The sequence below is a fragment of the Carassius auratus genome, chromosome 9, assembly GCF_003368295.1.
Source record: "Carassius auratus strain Wakin chromosome 9, ASM336829v1, whole genome shotgun sequence".
Lineage (NCBI taxonomy): Eukaryota > Metazoa > Chordata > Actinopteri > Cypriniformes > Cyprinidae > Carassius > Carassius auratus.
Window position 1 is genome coordinate 31,825,546 of NC_039251.1, and position 16,668 is coordinate 31,842,213.

At 37.1% G+C, this 16,668-nt stretch overlaps 1 protein-coding gene across 1 annotated transcript; it reads right to left on the bottom strand.

Annotated features, from left to right (window-relative positions):
- Positions 1-230: 230 nt before the first annotated feature.
- Positions 231-16,364, bottom strand: LOC113109046 (NXPE family member 3-like). Its single transcript, XM_026272566.1, has 8 exons — positions 16,213-16,364; positions 12,195-12,265; positions 3,356-3,760; positions 2,831-3,246; positions 2,660-2,736; positions 2,295-2,498; positions 1,516-1,853; positions 231-1,422 (listed from the first exon to the last, which is right to left on the bottom strand). The coding sequence occupies exons 1-8, from the start codon at positions 16,256-16,258 to the stop codon at positions 1,222-1,224; spliced, it is 1,758 nt and encodes a 585-aa protein (XP_026128351.1). The 5' UTR covers positions 16,259-16,364; the 3' UTR covers positions 231-1,221.
- Positions 16,365-16,668: the final 304 nt, after the last annotated feature.

Genomic DNA, 16,668 nt, shown 5'->3' on the forward strand with positions numbered 1-16,668 from the left:
TAGGAGTCACGAACAGAGGCCTGTTCTGCCTTTTTTCGAGGTGATTTTGAGGTTGCATTTTGGGGTAAGGGTCCATAGACCCTTTGGTTAGATGAGGGGGCATTAGATATTATTTGTTAAATGTAATAAATAGTTGTGTGTCTGATTGGTCCAAAAGCTACACAGCAGCGATTTAGTCTTCCAAAGAAAAAAAAAAAGAAAAAGAAAAAAAGAATTAATCTTCCAGGTTCTGACATCATACCTGCATCACTCTTTTATTTATTTTTCCTTTGCTTATAATCAAAAACTAAATAAGCCCCACAGTGTGATGAATTTAAGACAGGCACATACAGTATAGTGATCTGAAGATTTATATCTACATTATTCATTTGGTCAGTTACACTTAATCATTGAGCAGATGCTTTTTTCAAACCGCCTACACATCAGGACAATAAGAAGCAATTTAAAGAATGTTACAACCATTATGAAAGGTTCTAAAATGTGTAAAATTGAACACACACACACAAAAAAAAAAACTAAACACTTTCATAGATTATACCAATATCTATAATTTTGAAAAAATTAGTTGATGTATGTTCATGGTGTATGTTTCCTTTGTAGTGTGATAACAGATCTAACTTTTATAAGTGTCAGTGTATTCTGTTAACCACAGTAGAATGAACACAATGAGCTTATACTGTACATCAGATTCATATATAACATACCATAAAATGACAAGCAGAGTAGCAGACAGATGTAAACAGGTGAAAAAAAACAGTAAACAGTAAATACTATTTAAAAAGATCAAGTGAAAGTTGGAGTTAAAGTGAGAAATAAAGGAACATTACTTGTAAAAAGTGGTGTGTCTATTAGTTTGCATTTACACTCCAAGACTCAATCCACAGATCTATTTTAACATACAGTATTAGATTAATATTATTTTGTCTCATCCATTGCTAGTTTTGACCCGCATTCAGCTGATTTTGACTGAATAATCCACCTCTTGATGGCCATAGCATTACTTTTATTTTGTTTTATGTGATTTAATTTTGAGCTAATTCAATTTAAATACTTACTTATTAAGAGAAAGCTGATCAAATTATGGTCCACATTATTCATGTGTTTTTGATAACCTAAATTGGTAAATCAACTACGAACATAATTAGAATATTATTATCATTATAATTATGATATTATAAATCCATAATTATAGTAACCTGAATGTTCACTTGTCAAGATAAATTAAATTAATTTAGGGCAAGTAAAAGAGAGTAAAATATCAATCTCATTTTTGATGATGACTGGGGCTGGATGGATGTTCTCTTTTTTGTAGTGACAGGCCGTCATTTGCCACACATCCAGAATATACACACCAACATCCTGAAAAACCCATCGCAGAATTCTGTCCAACTGTAGAGAATACCAGTCACTGCCGAAAATGTCCTATTATATAAACAGAAAAACAATATAAATTCTAAACTCATAAGAACAGACTGGTCTTCTCATACTTGAACACGTGATACTGTATTAGCTTACCTTATAACCAGTGTTGACAGTCTTGATTACAACGGTAGTGTCAGGCGCCCGCTTTAACAATGCTAAAACAGCTTTGCGGATCCTCAAAACTCTATGAGTGTAGAAATCCAAAGGGTACGTGGTGAAATGAGGCCCCAGATTGAATATAATGACTGTGTGGGGTCCTCCAGCCAGGTCATCAATCTCATTACTGATGTAGTGCAGATTAGCAACTGCTGTTTTTAGAGTGCGCAGAGGAACGTTGTGAGCCCTCCAGTGTAAGTCAATGTTGTTCTTCACATCCACTGCTATGAGCGGCCCTGACTGATACTGAACATGGAGGTTCATCTGATTCAGGGCTAAAAAACAGTGAACATCAGTTACCTGACAATGCAAGTAAGTTTTATACAACTTGATGTCAAAATAGAATCATTTGTGTGTCTGACTCTGAGTATTTTATGTTTTGTCAGTTGAGAAGTTAAAGCTTCCTGCGAAAACTTATGTTATCCTCTCATGCAGCTACAAATGCAGAGTTTTTACTGAACCACTTCTACATCTAATGCACAAGATGAGAACACATTTTTGTAATTTTTTGAATCATGAAAGCGTCTGTGCTTGTGATATATTTCCTTTCTTTAACACAAAATATTTGTTCTGTCTAGATGCACTTAAATCTGCACTTAAGATACATTCCTGTCATCACACATGCGCACTTCAATAAGCAGATAATAATAATATGATCCCACAATTACACTAGATATATAATATATAATTAACCAGTAATCAGCTTCCCATCTCACTTGGTATTGCTTTCACAAAGAACTCGAACCACTGTCTCATAGTAGAGTCTCCCATCATGTAGATGTGTTTGCTTTTCAGGCACTCTGTTGTCTTTTGGGTTGTAAAATGACGGGTGCTACACACAAATGACGTCCACACATCATTCAGGTAAAAACCGGCTGGAACTGGAGTGTGTAAACCCGGACGACATTTCTCTGTTACATCTGAAAGACGAGAACATGGAGACTGTAAGGTCTTTAAGAAAGTTTTCCAAAATGTGCCTAAACTGTAGTTATTTTTATTTTGAAATGAATTCGTCTTTTTTGCAGCACGTTTCCTGGCATCTCTGTACTATTCCTCTGGGTTCAACCACTAACTGACATACCAATAGTTTTATTTCCATGGAAATAAACAATTTTGATGATGCTCTTATCTCCATTGATGCCTTTGTTAGTTTGTGTCCTGCCAAAGAGAACATGTTTGTCAGTTATACTGCCTTCCATGAATGCATTAAATAAATCAAGTATAAAGTCAATCAAGAATCCATTAATCTCACATCAAGATCTTCTCTTTATTAGTCAGACGGTTTCTATAACCGCCCATAGAGTGGTACACAAAGGCACTGCATGGCAGTGATTTGGGTCTCTGGCAGCGCCATGTTTCTCTGGTACGTGGATCGTTGTATTCACAGCAACAGTCTCTGGTTCCCATACGTTCTAGTCCATTCTTGTCCCACTTCACATTACACTTCACTATTTCACTCAACCGGGTCTTATTTGGTCCTGGTCCCTCATAATATCCATTAAAGTACACTCTGTCAGAGTCAGTATCTCTGTGATGCTTCAGGACCTGCACAGCTTCACTGGAGTGAATTAGACGCACAGCCACCTGAGCCTCACCAACCCACGGCAGGAGGAAACGCACAGAGTAGGAGCCATTGAGCAGGTCCACTACCTCTCCAAACACACTGGCCTGTAACAGAGGAACATTTTCAGTACAGCTCTCTCTATCAGACCAAGGTGCAGACTTCTCAATACAACAGCTAAGTAGTTCTATTAAAATAATGTGTACAGTCACTGACCTTAGTTTTAGACCAGAACAGCTTGGCTTGGAAAAAGTCGCCCCCGTAATGTTTGGATTTATTATCAAAATCCTTTGCATGTACCACAACAAAAAGCTCCTCACCAATTTGGTAGCTCTCTTTCAGGTTCTCTATGATGAATGTGGTGTGAGCTGGACTAGTACTCATTGACAAATTTGTGATTGATCTGTCAGGCTCTGCCCAGTAAACAGTCTGCTGTAAGCTGGAGTAGTCATCTAAACTGATTCCAAATTCAGAGTAAAATGAGCTAACAATTGACTCATCTGAACTGAGTGCTGAAGGAGAAGTGGAGTTCGGAGAGTTAGAGAGTCCTGCAAAGTGCTGAGACAAAAAGTTTGGTTGAGGGTGCTTCTTCCTTCCATTACCCATGTAAGACCATACAACCTACAAATACATAATAAATGATTGTCAATAAAAAGTTCAGTGATTTCATAGTCGTATAATTTTGCCAGCTTCCATTTTAGGGTATTCAAAATAACAGAGTGTACAAAACAATACAATAACAATACAAAAAATCTGCCCTGAAATTTTTTGGTCCAGGCAGCCCACTACCACTTCACTGTATATATAGTGTACAGACCAAAAGTTTGGACACACCTTCTCATTCAAAGAGTTTTCTTTATTTTCATGACTATGAAAATTGTAGAGTCACACTGAAGGCATCGAGGGCTATTTGACCAAGAAGGAGAGTGATGGGGTGCTGCGCCAGATGACCTGGCCTCCACAGTCACCGGACCTGAACCCAGTCGAGATGGTTTAGGGGTGAACTGGACCGCAGACAGAAGGCAAAAGGGCCAAAAAGTGCTAAGCATCTCTCGGGGAACTCCTTCAAGACTGTTGGAAGACCATTTCAGGTGACTACCTCTTGAAGCTCATCAAGAGAATGCCAAGAGTTTGCAAAGCAGTAATTAAAGCTTATATATATATATATATATATAGTTATTATATATATATATATATATATATATATATAGTTCCGGTGTCTCACTATGGGATATCCTAACTCCCATATTGCCAGATAGCCTGTCTTGAAGTCTCCTGTCAACCAAAGAAACTATTACTGGCTGGTTAACACTTAACCCTTGTGGATTGTTCAAATTCACTACCATTTCGGTATGTTCTAGATTAAAACATCCACTCAATTAAACTGCTGTAAAAATGTATCAGATTCATATTTTTTTTCTATTTTTTTGCATAAATCTGTTAATCATCTTCAGTCCTGATCAAAATTAACAAATGTTTTAAAGAAATCCAAGATTTTAACTCTTTAATTGCCAAGTTCATAAATTATGTCACTGATTTGGAGGAAAAAACACACAAAATGACTTATTTTCAATATAAAAGTAATTGTGGCTGGATTTTTGCCCCATTTACATTAATAAAGTGAATGAGTTGACTGGGCACTAGAATGCCAGGAGTTCTGGATGAGGATAATATATCCCCCCTGCCTGTGACAGCAGATCCATGTGCAGTGGCAGGGACCATGGCTCTGTGTACAGCATATGTATGATCTCCGCCAGCCAAAATTTCCCTGGCCACCACGGAGCTACCAGTATCATTCTCAGTCCCTCCTCCCTCACTCTGTGAAGGGCTGGAGATATCAATGCAATCGGTTGGAACGCATACAGGAGAACGCAAGGCCACTCGTGTGCCAGTGCATCTATTCCCAGAGGCACACACTGATCCTTCAGAGAGAAGAACAGAGGGCATTGAGCATTGTCCTGCGACATGAACGGATCCACTGCCGCTCTGTCGAACATACTCCAAATTTGATCAACCACTTCCATGTTCAGCTTCCTCTCTCCATAAAGGGGATTTTCCCTGGACGGCAGATCTGCACCCCGGTTCATGATGCCTTGTACGTGTGACGCTCTCAGGGATGAGAGCTGGCATTGCTCCACAGAATCAGTTTGCATGCCAACATGTGTAAAGGGAGTGATCTTAGACCTCCCTGTCTTTTTATGTATGCCACAACTGTAGTGTTGTCCGTTACCACAAGAACATGGTGTTCTTTCAGAAAAGGAAGAAAATGCTTCAACATTAGAAAGATGGCCAGCATTTACAAGTGGTTTATGTAACAGTGGCACAGATGGGGACCCCATCTCCAGTTCACTGCCCTGCCCTCGTGCTCTGAATGTCACTGAGCCCAGTAACAACCCCAGATACATTATAGACTGACTGGGGACTAAAACACACTTTTCAGTGTTTTTAATTTTAATTGTAATTTTAATCCCAGTTTTTGTAGATGTTCTAGGAGCATGGCTGTGTGATCTCTCACTTTGTGCTCTGATTGAGCTGTCACCAGCCAGCCGTCTATGTAAGTAGTGAGACGAATGCCTTTCTCCCTGAGCGGAGTTAGGGCCGCTTCTGTATTTCACAAATACCCTCGTACTGAGAGATAGGCTGAAGGGTGAAAATATGCATCTTTCAGGTCGATGTGTAGAATGGATGAGAATTCTGAACTTGTACTTCCTTAGGTATTTGTTCAGTGCACGAAGATCTAATATGGGGTGGAGAGCTCAAGTCCCTTTTTTTGGGTCTAGGAATTATCTCAAGTAAAATACACTGAGATTCATCGATTGAAACCACTCTTATTGCCTTTTTGTTCAACAGGGAGGTAATCTTGTCCTGAAGAACATGTGCTAATGCTCCCCGCACCTGAGAATGAATTATCCCTTTGAACTGCAGTGGAGAAGTGGCAAACTACAGTCTGTAACCACACTGTACTGTTCTCAGCACCCAATTGGACTGCGTGCATTCTCACAAATAGTTTATTTGCAGTCGAAAATGGGTTTGTGGTCTGTACTGCGCATGCGCGAACACTTAGCACTTGGACAGAGTTTACGTGGCTCACAACCTTCAGTGGAGCGATGGCCCCATGAAGTGGTGTTACGTTGTGTTCTGAAATGTGTTTTGCGACATTTTTTGGGGCATTATGTTTTGCAACATTTGTGGGGGAATGTTAGCATATAAAGCATATAAAGTGCTTGTGACTAGTGGGTGGTTGTGTCTCTCATTCTCTTCACTGCTCTGCATCCCCTGGACCAACTTGGCTCTGGTTTCCCCACAGAACATTTGTAAACATCTGAACTTTCTCTGCTGAATGCTGAACAACTGAGGGTCGGGGACTAGCAAACAGGGGGGGATGTGAGCCACCCTGCCTCAGGAAGACCCCCTCAAATGGGCTTTTTCTTCCTAGCATCATCACCTGGGTAGGGTGAAGGGCCGGCTGGTCCATCAGAGCAGTAACAGGCAGATAATTTTTCATGGGCCAGAGGGGTTTCTGCTATGGTGCGCCGCTCTGAACTGTTGTTGCATTCACATGCGGTCTTTGTCACCTAGGGCATGCAGTAGCCTGCGCAAAAGTCTGCAGAGGAGGTGGCGGGGGTGCAGTCTTCGTCTTTCTTGGCATGCAGAGATGAAAGGTCTCATCATCCCTTTTCTTCCCCTCTTATCTCTTCTGCATCCAAGTCAGCACTGAGCCAAAAATGCCTTCTACGATGACCGGTGCATTTAAGATGGCTTCCTTTTCTCAGTTGGAGAGATTCACCAAATTAAGCCAACATCCTCTCTCCTGAATAACCATTGTGACCATGGCCTTGCCCGCAGCCTGAATGGCACATCTCTGAAGATAAAGTGAGAGATCTTTGCCAACACAGTGACAGACACCTTATCTTGTAACTCCGCCTGGTATGGCCCGGACTGAGAGATCAACTGCTTTGTAAGCGCGCCCCGTCATGCTTGACTGGAACCCCCCTTGCACAGACATTTTACCAGTAAATGGGTTGTCCTTCCAGGTGATAGAAACCTCTTCCAGAAGATCTGGAAAGATTGGAAGGAGTAGTCCCGCAGCCCTTTTAGCTCTTGGCTGCCTTTTCCCCTTCAAGCACAACTTAGCACTCTCAGCCACCACGGTCGGCCACGGAATATTGAGTAACTCCGCAGCGCGATTGCACATGTCTTGCAGATCCACACTAAGAAGCGGAGAGGATGGTGGCCTGTCCGCCTCCCCCGTGGTTCCCGCTGTAACGAGGGGTTGTGCCGGTTGTGCAGGGGGGAGAAAAGGGGAATCCTCAAAATCTTCTTCGGTGAGAAGGAAACCTGATTGCCCCTCTAGCTCAAATTCAAGCTGGAATGGCGATTGTGAGGTAGACGAAAGAGGCGTGGTGGCCAACAGATCGAATATAAGCACAGTACCAGAATGATTAGCCAGCAACCAGCGTGGAGACTAGTTGAAATCTCTCAGAGTTGGGTAGGCTTCTGGTGTGAAGCGAAAAGAGGTTTTTGAATGTTGTAATGACGTTGTGTCGCTCTTTTTATACCAAGAGGAGGGAGACACTCCCTGACACAATGTCATTTCTGCCAGCCAGTTTGGGGCTGGCATAATGGAATTGGGCTTCTGAGGAATATGTGGTAGGGGCGTATCCCATAGTGAGAACGTATGCTTGAAAGAGAACACAGGCTTATGTATCACACTCATATCACATCTTTTATAAGTATAAAATTTCAGGTCCGACAATATTGTTTATTTATTTATTTATTTAAATCTAGCTTTATTCACATTGGCCCATGGAAAACCCCATTAACACACTTGACTTGACTTGGCCAAAGAATAGCGGGGGACGAATTTACGGTTTATTTTTAAAAAATTACATTCATGGCGCGCACTCACATTATGATAGGTCAGATGCCTGCCTCTGTTGCGAGTCCCTATCAAGCACTTTACTGATTCAACTACTCTCTTCTATTTTTTTTTTTTTTTTAGTTTTTTTATTTAATTTTTTAGTTTATTATTTATTTATTTATTTATTGAGTACCATCAGCATGGTGGGTGGGTAAACAGCCCATGGCACACGCACTCATGCAACCCCATTCCATCAAATGAAGGCTTCTGAACTGAGCGCTGATAACAACTTGGGTTGTCCTTTTCCTCTTTAGTCCAGATGACATGGCGTCCCAGTTTTCCAAAAAACTTACAATTTTTATTTGTCTGACCACAGAACCCAGACAGCAAGCAGTTTCGGCCCAGAACCGGCCCACATCTGGCCAACGTGAAATCCATACATCTTACGGGGCAAGCACGAGCCACTTTGAACTGAAACTATAAACTACAGACTATTATGAGTACACTGGGTATATACTATAACAATTACAATAAGTCCCCTTGGAATTATAAGGTTCTATCTGACATTTTTGTCAAAATTGAGTTATTCACATATTCTTATTCTGTGACAATTTGTTTAAATTATGTGATGTTTTATTTTAAGTTCTGTACATTTTGGGATTTTTTATTAAAAAACAAAAAGGTTCTATCTACAGAAGTCTATGTAACACAAAAACTTTAAAGCTCAATATCTCAAAACTACTCAGAATGCAGATAGAACCTTATAATTCCAAGGGGACGAATTGTTAAATTACATTTTATAATAATAATGATAATAATAATCTATACATTAGAGATAACTTATATACCCAACATATAAAAAAAAAAACATTAAATATCATAAGTGTAGGCTATTTAAATGGGATATGGAAACCCAAATCCCCCCACATTCTTTTTTCTTGGTGGTTTAAAATGATGTATATTATTTTAAGTATCAATTTCTATGACTAAAGCTCAAATGGTGTTGTGTATGACTAAGACAACTTTAAAATATAGCCTACACACTTAAGCGCTGTAATGCATCTTATCTTACAAAATGGGGACATACTGTCACTTTCAGTGATACAGGAATACATGGAGAGATCCAAGTGCAGGTATGAAATTTTATTAAAGGGCAAATCCAAAGGGGTAAACAGTCCAGGCAGGGTCAAAACCAGAGTATCCAAATAAACAAGAAAACAGACAAGAACACACTACAAGAGCAAGTCTACGGATTAGCATTAACATAAGACAAGGACTCCGTGACTCATACTCAGACAGACTGGGTATAAATACACAGAAGGTGATGAGGGAACTGGAGACAGGTGGGGAATAATCAATTAACTCAAACAAGGAGGAAGGTGACCAAATAAGGGAACAGACAGTAATAAAGTGCCAGACACCGTGGGAAATGAGGACACCTAGTGGAAACCCAGGGAACACAACCCAGACACTGTGACTCATACGGGTAAGAACACGGTTCCTCAATTAGTTTTCGCCAAGGGCCGAATTCTGCCAACATTATCAAGCCAAGGGCCACTGATTTATATATATATATATATATATTAGTAGTAGTATTATTATTACTATTATTATATTTTGTTAAAATAATCAAAAGATGGTCACAAGTAGTCTGCTTTATTCAAACAATTATGAACTTTTTTTGGGATTTAGATACAGAACAACTTTACCTGTTGAATAATAAAAACAAACAAACAAACAAAAAATCTGGATCTCTATGTCTGCCATGCAAATCAACTGTTCCTGCTCATCTCCAGACTGGATCTCTTCTCTTCACTTTCCCAAATTGCAGATTCAGTTATTGAGTCTGCCAGCATTAATATTTTTATACTTACATTTTTGAGGGGATCAAACTATAACACTGTGTCCCAACCAGACGTGGTGCGATGCGATAAAAAGTGCAGTAGGGCAGAGCGGTGGTCGAAAGTAATGTGGAATGAAAGTAACAAAAAGCGGTTTTCTCAGAGCCTATTACTGCATTTGCATTTCCCGCTATGACGGTATATTCAGCATCCAATCCTTGACGGAGCTGAGATATATCACGTGATTTCCTCATCATTTCCCAAAGTTAGGTCCGTAAAACTGTTTTCGAGTACAAAAAGTAAATTATTGAAGCGGTAATTGTTTTTAATTATTTGTGTTGTTTTTTTTTGTTTGTTTCATGTGTCACAGTAATGATCAATCTACATGCTATTAAGTGCTTTAACACATCCTAAAGTTTGCATTATCAAGTTTTTTAGTATAAAAGTAAATCAGGTTTAAACGTCAGGAGTTTCTGTCAGGACAAAAGTAACAATTGTTACTTTAGTCCCGCTACAGTGACAAGAAGTATTTATTTTGTTCCGGTACATGCTATTCTGTGAATTTCTGTGTCTTGCATCATTTATTAAAATGTTTATGTCATATTATACCAAAAGAATATGTCTGAGTGCGGGTCAGAAAGACAAACAGTGGTCTGGTTTTATCCAGATGTTTATGAGAGAGCATTTCTGGATATAGAGGAACATCTGGGCAGCTCCTACCTCGCATTTACCTTAGTTATATTTAGGTTTTCTCCATACCTTAGCTTTTACACCTCCACCTATGAATCTGTAGTGTTTCCAGATGTTTTAATGCACATTTTGAATTTATGCATAAAAAACAACTGGATGGAAACATGAAAAGGAATACTGTTACATTATGTTTAGAATTTATACTATGCCAATGTAATTTAATTATTATATTGTTCATTCTGTAGAAAAAATGTTTTATAAAAATACACTGAAATAAAATAAATAAATAAATAAAGTTTGTACAGTCGGGTTTTGAGACATTTGATGAAACTTACATTTAAAATAAAAATATAAATATGTAATTTTTTTGCAAAAATAAAAGACATAATATGTTTGAAGTTACATATTATCAATGTCATAGTCAGGTATACTTAATAAAAATAAGAGTAACAGAAAAAAAATCTAGCTTATATTGTTGTGTTACTTTTAACCCACCTGTGTGTTACTTTCGTCCCAACCGAAGGGGACGAAAGTAACAATGTGCAATTTATGTTCAAATTGAAATTATACTGAAGTCTTTCTACATTTATACAAAATACCACCTGGTATTGTTAGACCACACTTATGAGTTACTGACCACAGCAGAAATATATCTCTGTCTACAACATTATCTTTTAAAATTATGTTTTTCTGAAAAATGGTAGCCTACTTTCGCCCCTGCTCTCCCCTATCTTTTCCATGTAGTTTTTGCCCTTCCCACCCCGCAAGCGACATGTGACAATAAGAGACACAGAATTTTATTTTAGAAATGCTTTTTAGTTTCTGCGACGTCGCTGCAGGAACAACATACAAAATATGACAGCGATAATCAACAGTAATGATTATATGCTTTATTCAATCTTAAAAGTGTCTAATTTGAGTTTGAATATTATTTTGTGTGATCTTTATAGCCATAGTGAAAGCAACAATAGATATTTTACCTCAGATCTTGAAAATAAATTAGGCTAAAGCAAACCTACGTTAAAACGGTGTACTCACGGTGAACCAGCATCCATAAAGATGGTAGTATCACTCACTCAAAACTCTTCAGTCCATTACATCTGAATCATCTATTTTCAATGTACACTTTTCTTTACTTCACACTTGCCATGTTTTTGCTGTCACATCGTATCTATACTGGACGCAACAAAGCATTGCAAATCATTTGAACTCCTTGTCAGCATGTAATAAATAGAACGAGTCAGCAGTTGAGGATTCTGTTGAGGATTTGTCGCGCCGTCTCCAGTGTAGACAGCTTCACTGATTATAATAAATTATATTGTTTATTGTTGCATCGGGCCGCGTCGCTCGCGTCCAAATTGTGAAGTATCTGAGACAAACAAGTTCAAAATGAGCTACAGTATGATAACTTACACACTAGTGCATATAGCGCAATAGACGCTTGTTGTTGTCAAAAATTATTTATAAAATTTTACATCAGCAATATGGTATTTGTAGCCTAGAGCCTTTGCTATTTAGTTAAGTTATTGCATTATTAATCAGAATTTCTTGCCTGTGAAGAGTTAATGAGATTTAAAGAAAGAAAAAGGGGGAAAAAAAAATAAAATTAAAAATAAAATTAAAAGATGCAGCTGTGAAAAAAAACATCTTTAAATGAACTTACCAGAAAACACATGATTACCAGTAGACACAGGCCAGTAAAAAACCTCCTTAAACATGATCTTTCCCTGTGAACTGAAAAAGCAGTATGTTGTCACTTTTAATTTAATTAGTATACACAATTACATTTACTATGGTTGTGAGCAAATTAGCGACTTTGGTATTTCAGAAATAAATCAGTGCTGAATGGGAAAAGAAAGTTGCCCAAATGAACAACAAAATTAATATATATATATGTGACTATTAAAGGTTAAAGCAGCTCATGTGTTTTGATCAGATTGTATGCCCTCTCTGATTGTGTCCATGTCCTAATATTTTGTGGGACCTAGGAAAGATGTGCCGTTCTGTGTTTTAAAATGAAAATCTAATTTGATAAATATTTTATAATTATTTGGCTGGCCAAATGTATTAAATTATAGTTATTCAATTTTACAGATTTTGTTTTTTCTGGTTTCAATTATGGTCATTTAATTTGATGTTTTTTGTTTTTTTTTGGCAGCTGGAGCTGCCAGTAATTTTAGATTTATTTTTACGGTGTAAAACCTTTATTTTACATTTTTCCGAGAGTATTACAATGAAATCATTAGATGTTCTACAAAGAATCATAGTTATTTTACAAATCATTACAATCAAAATACAAAATACAAAGTCTGTACAAATACCATGTAAAATTACAATTTTATGTTTCATTTTTTTATTTTATTTGTTTTATTCAGCAAAATTACATTTAAAATACTGTACTAAAGAAGAACATAGAACAGTTTCATCAAAATGTTGAATTAAAAATACTAAACTTAAAGGAAAATTTCACTTCCAGAATGAATATTTCTTGATAATGTAATCCGAGATGTTCATGTTTTTCTTTACTTGGTCAAAAGGATATTAAAGTTTTTGAGGAAAACATTCCCAGCCACCCTTATTCCTCGGCTGGGATTGTGTAAATCCCTTTGAAGCTGCATTGAAACTGTAATTTTGACCTTCAACCCGTTGGGTCCTATTTAAGTCCACGATGTGGAGAAATATCCTGGAATGTTTTCCTCAATAACCTTATGTTTTATTTTTTTAGACAGAAAAATGAAAGACATGAACATATTGGATGACATGGGGGTGAATTTTATTCTGGAACTGAATTAGTCTTTTTTCAATTAATTCTTTATAAACAGTTCCCTTTCAGTCGGTCACTCTCGACGCCACGTCGGTGACCGACAAATATGGGATATCGCTTTGATAGACCAATATACTTTGAGTGTAAACTAAACGAGCCAATGCACATTGGCATGCAATTATTAGATATTATCAGAATATTATTTGAAAAGGTAGGATAACATTAACTAAAAACTTTTCTAAAAATGTGTATTGATAACATTCTAATAAAGCTTCCCATCACACTAGATGAACTTACTGTACATTGCTCAGAAGCTCCAGTGTAAATAAATCCAAAAACTGCATTACCAGCTTCACTTGTTATAAACAAGATTGACTTTATTTCTGTCTAGTGATGTGTCATTCATGAACAAATCGTTCTTTTTGAACGAATCTTTTAGGTGAACGAATCGTTCTCGTTCAAGCAATCCACTGACTCATATTTCTCGTTCACTGAAATTCCTCCCTCCACAGCAGCGCGGCGCTATAAGCAGCCCATGTGCAGCGCATGTGCAGCTCAGTGATCCGGGTAACTGAACCATTTCAACCTGTCAAATAATTACTCAACCTCGAGCCAATAGCCTTCGAGTATGAGATGTGACAGAGCATGTGATTTGTTGAATGTAGTGAATGTATACGCCCTTCAATGAACAAGTTTAATATGAGTCTGAACGAGATCCAGAGATCTTATCGTTCGTGAATGAAATGACTGATCTGATACCCATGTCGTTTGTGAACGAGTCGAATGATTTAGTACATCTCGTTCGTGAATGAAATGACTTAACTGGCACACATGTAGTTCGTGAATGAGTTGAAGGAACGGACACATCATTCGTGAATGAAATGAACTAGTATAGCTTATCTCGTTCGTGAACAAAATGAATGAGAGTAAACCGGGTTAGTCTGCCATTTAGCATGTCAATCTCGCAAAATGCAAAGCGCAGTTACAGGTACTGTGCACATACGCTTGTTTCCATATTTAGCATACAGAACGTTCGTTGACTTAAGACATAACACATACAGTAATACACTCTTTTTTGCCACCTGCTGGCATATTTTGTGTAATACAAAGAAATTATCACTGAACGAATCAGTGAACGATTCTGAACTAATCATTTTGGTGAATGAACTGAAAATGAACGAATCTCTTGAAAGAATCATAATTTCCACCACTATTTCTGTCATACATTTAAAAAATGTATTATTGAGATTAACATAGGTTTAGATATTGATGGTTTATTGAAAATAATAGTTTGGTTTGACGTCATCATTATGGTGATCAGTAGTTGGGCAGTAAGACTCAAACATTTCTAGATTAGCTTTTATCTGGCTGCTGTAACTATGTTTGTTTCAGCAAAAGCAGTGAGAGAAAATGTGATCTTTTCTGTTTGTTGATGTTAAAGAGTTCATTATGTAATGATTTGATCAACTGCTTTCATCTAGAGTCTAGTCTATAATATTATGTATTTCATATTAGTGACTATAGTAAATGCATTTCAACAGCATAAGATCAATATTGTGCAACTAATACCATAATTATACCAGATTAAATCAGAGAGATAATATGATTATATCTTTATCATCAGCAAGCAACCACTGTCATCTAATCACATCTCTTGTTGTTTTTGCCATAACAAACATAGCTACAGCAGCTAGAGAAAAACATTGACAAGTCAAGTGTTAAATTGCATAACTAAAATGAACACTGATCAACATTATGGTGATCATCAAATTATTTTTAAACAAACATTAACGTCTAAATCTCTGTTAATCTCAACAAGACCTTTTGTAAATGTATGACAGAAATGAAGTCAATCTGGTTTATAATAAGTCAGAAATAATGTTTTTGTAGTTATTTAATGAAAATGGCAAAGGTTTGGTTTTTATTTTCAACCAAAATTTGATATCTGAGCAACATTTGAGTCCACATCCAATGTACAATGGAAAGCTTCCTGCTTAAATCTTAATTAGAATGTTAGGGGATAATGTTCTAATAATGTTATTAATACATATTTATAGAATGTTTTTAGAGAATGTTATCTTACCTTTTAGAAGAACATTCTGGGAACTGAAATAAAACTTGTCACTGAAAACATTCCCAGAACATATAATGCTCTCAGAACATTATTAGAACAATGATATTCCTAGCTGGGTTGGGTCTCTGGCAGTGCCATGTTTATCCAGTACAGGGATCGTTGTATTCACTGCAACAGTCTCTGGTTCCAATAATCTCTATTCTATTCTTGTAACACTTCACATTACACTTCACTATTTCATTCAACCTGGTGTTATTTGGTCCTGGTTTCCATAATATCCATAAAAGTACACTCTGTCATTCCCAGTATCTTTGTGAGGCTTCAAGACCTAAACAGCTTCAAACACACTGGCCTGTGACAGAGGAACATTCCCAGTACAGCTCTCTCTAGCTGACCCAGGTACAGAGTTTAAATGCTCAGCTAATTAGTTCTAGTAAAATTATGTGAAAAATCACTGACCTTAGTTTTAGAGCAGAATAGCTTGGCATGAAAAACGTTTTTAAAAGCATCTCAGAAACAAATATATATATTTTAGACACTGGGCAGTTCAGAATGAGTTCCAATACAATAATGATCTATACGCCTGTCAATGTTTAAGGGGGAATATTAACAACAAAATGAAAATATTTATTTTTAGAATTTTTTTCTTCCTTTTATTTTGTGAGATTATTAAAGGTTAAAGCAGCTGGCATGTCAATCTGTAGTTTGAAAATGACAGGTGGACAATATTAATTTTATTAATAATTTCTAAATAATTTGGCTGACCAAATGAATTAAAATATATTTTAATATTTTAATTATATTATCTTAATAAATTAATGGCAAGAAGTAGAAATAACTTACAGTGTTGTTTTCGAGTTTCAATCTCCATTACATTTTTTGAAGGCATACATTTGAAGACATGCAACTGTGAAAGTCATAGTCCAAGAAGGTTTACCATTTCGTTTAATGGTAAAGGTGTCCAACCTGAAGTCTGTGTTCAACATGTTGTTCCACCTCCTAAGTTCAGATTTTATTATTCCTAGACCACAGTCTAAAGTCTAAAGTCTAAAGCCAACACACTCAGAATATAAGCACCAACATCCCGGAAAGCCCACTGCAGAATCTGTCCAACTGTTCACTCTCAAAAATATCCTATTGTAAACAGAAAAACAATATTAACCCTAAAAGTTTAAGAACAGAGTGACCTCCTTATATTTAAACTTGGCTTCTTATTTTGAGCATGCAGCATCTACAAATATGATCCCACAACTACTGTGTACATTGTATATACTGTTAGCCAATTAGCCAATAAATAGC